The sequence below is a fragment of the Eschscholzia californica genome, unplaced genomic scaffold (genome assembly GCF_041429995.1).
Source record: "Eschscholzia californica isolate CP2 unplaced genomic scaffold, dmEscCali1.0.p SCAF_1, whole genome shotgun sequence".
NCBI classification, from domain to species: domain Eukaryota; kingdom Viridiplantae; phylum Streptophyta; class Magnoliopsida; order Ranunculales; family Papaveraceae; genus Eschscholzia; species Eschscholzia californica.
This window is the reverse complement of record NW_028238198.1, coordinates 33,075,301-33,081,332: the sequence shown is the minus strand read 5'-3', so window position 1 is coordinate 33,081,332 and position 6,032 is coordinate 33,075,301. Positions and strand designations below refer to the sequence as shown.

General features: G+C 35.6%; 1 protein-coding gene across 1 annotated transcript; it reads left to right on the top strand.

The window, feature by feature from the left end:
• Positions 1-355: 355 nt before the first annotated feature.
• On the top strand, positions 356-4,286 carry LOC147566218 (uncharacterized). The gene is made up of 6 exons (XM_086652712.1): positions 356-816; positions 1,261-1,403; positions 2,660-2,803; positions 3,133-3,318; positions 3,553-3,677; positions 3,804-4,286. Exons 1-6 carry the CDS (start codon positions 600-602, stop codon positions 4,027-4,029), a joined length of 1,041 nt encoding a protein of 346 aa, XP_086508838.1. The 5' UTR covers positions 356-599; the 3' UTR covers positions 4,030-4,286.
• Positions 4,287-6,032: the final 1,746 nt, after the last annotated feature.

The following is a 6,032-nucleotide window of genomic DNA, read 5'->3' as shown; positions in this document are numbered from 1 at the left end:
CTGTTGGTATAGTGATTGGACACCAACTCCGCAATCCAAAAGTTCCAAATTTGATTCCAAAAAAGTGCAAATTTAAGGTTTATTGAACTTGGGTATAAATAAAGTAAAGGTCGTACAACAAATGTAGGTCTGGTATAGGAACTCTTGATGAATCAGACTTTATTCAAAATAAAAGAATCAAGCTTTATTCAATTCATGAATCTTGATGCATCGTAGTGACTCTTGATGAATCAGACTTTATTCAATTCATGAATCTTGATGCATCTTTTCTTTCGTTACAAAAAAAGAATCTTGACAAATCTTTCCGGGGCTCTTGTAGCCGATATTAAAAAAATCATACTTTTGGGGTCCAAATGAGAACATTTGACAAATAGGGGGCCAAAATTTGTAGTTGGACCCGAATTGGAATTAAATTTGATTGATGGCCATTAAGAACTGTACAAAATTTTGTCAACAAAGAAATCGTATTTCAGATACAAGTCAAAGAGAGGAGAGGGGGAGAAGAGAGAGAGAGAGATCTGTAGTTTTAGCTTTATTTGGGGATGAAAAACTGAAGATCTATTTGGATTTTCAGCGAGAGAAAGAGAAAGGGAGAAGAAATGGGGTGCTCGATATCTGGTTTGAATAATCTATATGATACCGTTAATGGCGGTGGTGATATATGGATCAATGAGAATCGTTTCAGGATCGTGAGGAAGCTTGGAGAAGGTGGGTCTGATTATGTTTATCTTGTCAAAGAGATCCGTGCTTCTGCTGCTGCAGGTAGCGTTGATGGTGGCTTAAGCACAAAAATCAAGGACCCTTCTCATGTTTCAGGTCGGTTCATTAGATGCCCTAATTTACCTTTCATTTCTATCCTTTTTGGAATTTGAGCACAATGCCTTTTTTCTAATAGTGATTAGAATTGAAAAGTTTGTGTCTTGTTCAAATTTAGAAGAAAAAAAAATTCAATTCTTTTAGTTGAAGGGGAGATTATTTTCCCCTTTATGTGTATCTCAAATTATGGATCTGAAATTGTTGTGTATAAACTCCATGAATTGTTTAGCTTGCCCATAATTCTTTCACAAAAGAGTGTTATGATTCAGAGATCAAATGAGTGTTCTTTTTGTATTCCAATTTCTTGTATGAAGTATTCAGATAATGAGTGTTCTTTCTTCTGTTTTTTTTTTTTTTTTTTTGTGTTAATGGATGAAAGTGGCCAAGCGTGGGTTTATTGATGATATTTCATGTAAATTAATTTAGTCTTTTATGCTTGTTCAGATGATGGCACTTACTCAATAAAGAAGGTGTTGATCGAAAACAATGAGCAATTAGAGACGGTGAGGGAAGAGATTCGTGTTTCCTCTTTGTTTAATCATCCCAATCTTCTACCTCTTCTTGATCACGCTATAATTGCTGTTAAGGTAATTCTTTTTGGTTCAATAGTTGTTTTGTTGTTTTTCATTTGTAGCTTCTATTGTACACCTAGAAGACATCGTTTACTGCGTAGAATATCCTTGTAATCATGAGTAATGATTCAGGATCAATGATGCTACAATCGTACCATTCACCATTTGGATTGTACGGTTTAATTTGAGTCGTAAAAAAATCAATCTAAATCAAGAAAAATTTGCATTTGAGGTAAAATCGCACAATTGTTAGTTTTGAATCGTAGCTTAAGCGCAAATCTTGAGATTCAGCGAATCCCACTATTTAAAAGTTTGAAGGAAAAACTAATAAAATGGAAATAGATTTATGATTTAATATTTGAAAACATTTTCATGATCTGAAAATTAAATCAGATGATTTGTGATTTAATTATGACATTTCCGATTCAAATCTGACGAGTTACGATTCAAATCTGACGATTTACGATTTATCTTCTATTGCTTTGAAAATTTATCTGACGATATCTACAATACCATTTTATTAAATGGAAATAGATTTACGATATGATTTTTGATTTGACAACATTGTCATGAATTACTCCAAGGTTGACTTTATTTGATTCTTGAGTCAATTAGCAACAAAACCATGGCTAATTTTCCTGTGACAAGCTCTTCTTGATCATTGAGGACCTAAATCCTCTGTTATTGTGCATGAAGACGGTCCTGGGTTTGTCTTGGTCTTCGTGGTGTTTGAGAAGGAGATACCGTTAAGTCCACCCTTTTTGTTTAACCATGAATTGTTCTGTCTTAATCAACATATTTGGAATTCTTAGAAACTTTATGCCGGTGTATTTTAGGTGTCTAAGCCAGTCTCATTGCGTGGAACAGTATAACCACAAATTACGTCAGATTAAACAATTAAGATTCACACAAGTTAGATTCAGAGTCCTGTAAAACAACAAGACAATTGTGTAAAACGTTTGCAGTTCTAGGCTGTGACATTCTGTCCAATCTCTTATCTCTATGATCTTGAGTAACAAATACCCTTCCTTTTACTCTGATCGTTTCAGAATCCAGAAAACATCAATTAGCTGTTTTCCTTGGAGAAAGTCCTACTCTTATGGTTTCTGCATTTTGATCTTTTTTTTTGAAACTTCAGTCTGATCCTTTTTTTTTTTATCAAAACTTCAGTCTGATCCTTGTAACCCTTACGTTGGTGTTCCAATCTTGAATATCTTTAATAGACCTTTATCTTCAGGTTTAGTGAACATGTTTTATTTTGTTTTCATCAGGCCTCGGCTGAAGGATCATGGAGCCATGAAGCATACTTGCTATTTCCAGCACATTTAGATGGAACGTTAGTGGACCATGCGAGAGCCATGAAAGCAAAGAATGAGTCCTTTTCTACAATGGAGGTTCTTCAGATTTTCCATCAGGTGAGTATATGAACCAAACTGTCTTTTATCTTAACTAAGATTTCAATCAAAACCTGTTCGCCTGGCATGTGAAGTACAATCGAGTCCGCAGGCCAAATCCATGGCCAATATTCTTGGCCCCCTCAGTGACACATCAGTTTGTTTACATCTAAACTATCGATCTTTTTTTCTGTGACTTCAATTCTAATTTATATGTGAAATAGTTTGTGCGTTGGAAATAAGAAATGCCTGTTTAGATGTACCTGTAATTTTTGTGTCGTTACTTCTTGCTGGCCCAATTTATATTTATCGCAAAGACAGTTTTTGTTGACAAAGGATTTTTGCTTTAGTTGTCTACAGGATTGAAGAGCTTGCATAGTTATGATCCTCCATACGCACATAATGACATCAAACCAAGTAATGTACTTATCACGAACAAAAAAGGGCAGCCACCAGTTGCCATTTTGATGGATTTTGGAAGTGCTAGGCCTGCAAGAACTGAAATTTCTTCTCAGTCTGATGCACAAAAAGTGCAGGTATTACCTTTTTTTTGCCTCTGTGCTTTTTATTTGTATCAGTTCATCAAGAACTTACAGACATTTTATACGTTTTATCGGATTGTTATACATGTAAAATACTCCCGTCACTTCATTTCGGCCCTATATATATTTACATATGTGGAGTGCTAAGTTGGATATCTTACATTATATCGTTGGTTATCAGTTGTATTTGCTTATAGGCTTCAGACTTATTTATGGGTTTCTCTGTAGGAATGGGCAAAGGAGCACTGTTCTGAACTTTACCGTGCCCCGGAACTGTGGGATTGCTCAAGCCGTTCATCTATTGATGAGAGAACAGATATTTGGTCCCTTGGATGCACCTTGTATGCAATAATGTAAGGCATATCTGTCTTTCTTTTGGTTTCTCTCTCTTTCTGCCTCTCCTAATTCTTTAGTATCTGCGTACATGTACCCTGTTATTCCGACAGATTTTGTGATTTCCTTATTATCGGATTTTACAGGTATGGTGTATCGCCCTTCGAATATGTGCTCGAGGAACCAGAAGGAAACTTACAGTTAGCCATTGAGAATGCACAAATAAAGTGGCCAACTGAACCCAAATCCTCATATCCTGAATCACTCCATCAATTCTTAAAATGGATGCTCCAGCCTCAAGCCACACTTCGCCCACATATCAATGATATCGTTATTCACGTTGATAAGCTAATAAAAAAGTTCAGCACTTGAAGCTCAGAAACTTCGAGTCTAGTGTATGTCATTTTCACCCCTTTTTCCCTTTCCAGATCCAAATATGCTTTGCTATTAGTTTTCTAATGTGTTTTTGTAGTTACAACAAATACGAATCTGGTGTATAACTCACACACACTCTTTCTCTCTCTCGCTCTCTGTGTTGTTCGTTCCTTGAAATTCAATTTTATATCCCAGACTTGTGCGTTAGTTGATTATTTTTCTAATGACCAATATAATACAATAATTTGTGTTAATGTTGTTCTTAGTGAATTGTTCTTTGTGAAATATAATTGATGAATCTGAACTTCAATCATAAGAAACCTATATGAACTTTCGAATTGTGAAAAAATTCAATGTGAACTTATTAAATGGATGACTTAAGAAAAAAAATTATTGAGCCATACATAGGAGCTTATAATTGGATCTACTCGAGAAAGCCAGAAGTAGCCCATATCTTATAATGGAGTGTTGTTCTGCCTATATTAGAAAACACAAAACTAGCCTGTATAACATTTGAAAGAATATTGGGCCTCACAAGTTTAAGGGGTGAAATTGGATTCATCCTTAGCAATGAAACTCCTAGGCGAAAATGTAAATGGGCCAATGTGAGGAACAAAATCCCTTACCCAACGGGTTTCGACGAACTCTGTTTACATTAGGCTTGGACCTGAATATCGCAAGAGGAGAAAGCCAACTTTCTATTCACAAGCTCATAGGAAATTAGATCCGTTAATATCAAAGAAATTTTGAATTTCGAAAATGAAGTTGAATTTATATATTTATGTAACAATATGAGGAAATCAAACATAACACACTTTAGTGAAGAGGTAGGTCGGAGTTTGATCATCAAATATTGACTATCCAAAAGGTACCATAGCCCAATCTAATCTAACCTCACCATTTTAACCTAAACGTCTAATGATTTATATAATTCGGATTTACAGGTGCAGACGATAACTAACACCCAAAGTGGACGGTATGCCTCGTAAGTCCTCTTGGCAGGTTTTGACTGGCTCGATCACCTTGTGCCCACGGACCCTTTAGGCACGGGTGGGCGTTGAAGGGTTTCGAATTGCGAGTCAAAATCCCACCCTTACCTCTCTGTTGATGACTAAATATATCCTTACCGTCAATCTAATCTCGTTAGACAAATATTGACGTCTTTAGTTGATTTTATACGGAGTTCGAACAAGCTAAGAAATAGAAGAACAAAGCACCAACTTCTTTTTTTTTTAAGTAGAATAGTTCATTCAGAAACAGAGTATTGGAAGCCGAGAACGTTGTCAAAAACTCTGAACAAGATTACAAGCTTATACATTTAAAGACTTAAGCATCCCAATTACAAATGAAGTCACTAAAGGTTGTGTTCATGTTGTTTGATTGCCCAACGGAATACCAACTCTTTGATCTTTACAACTATGTTTTTTATTGTTTCTTTTTTATCAGTTCTTGTTTCAAGTAATTTAGTATTTCTTTCACTCCGGCGGGTCTAAATTGTAGCTGGAAAGGTGCATAGGTTGATTGAGTTCTTCTTATCTTTGTTTTTGCCTCGTGCTTCCATTTTCTAACAACTTGAGCAATGATAAGATGTATAAAATGTGTTAAAAAAAAGGTTTCAAAAAAAGTGTTAAAAAACTCCACACCTGCTTAGTACAGGGGAAAAGAGAAGTAGATGCTCTTGTGTTTCTCTATCCTTCTTACATAAGAGCATTTATTGGAATAATCAACCCTTTCTTGACCCTATTAGTTGTCGGTATTGAAGAGTGCTCCAAAGCCCAAAGAGAGAAAGACACTTTCAAAGGAATAACCTTATTCCAGTAGAATGTGGAAGTGAAGTCCATAGGGTAGCTTTCTGTTTGTTCTAATGCTTGATAGAGGGACCTAATTAACAGTGAAGCCATCAGGACGAGGGATCCACGTTCTTTCATCTCTGTTGGAGTATAGTGAGTTAGATGCCTACGTGATAGGTTCAAACATAATCAATAAGTATGAAATATCTG

What these genes read in the sequence shown, in the direction of transcription:
- LOC147566218 (XM_086652712.1), top strand. Translation starts at nt 600, where the DNA reads ATGGGGTGCTCGATATCTGGTTTGAATAATCTATATGATACCGTTAAT. An exon ending in ACGCTATAATTGCTGTTAAG is followed by an intron (nt 1,404 to 2,659) that starts GTAATTCTTTTT and finishes TGTTTTCATCAG; the next exon opens with GCCTCGGCTGAAGGATCATG. An exon ending in TTCTTCAGATTTTCCATCAG is followed by an intron (nt 2,804 to 3,132) that starts GTGAGTATATGA and finishes TTTTTGCTTTAG; the next exon opens with TTGTCTACAGGATTGAAGAG.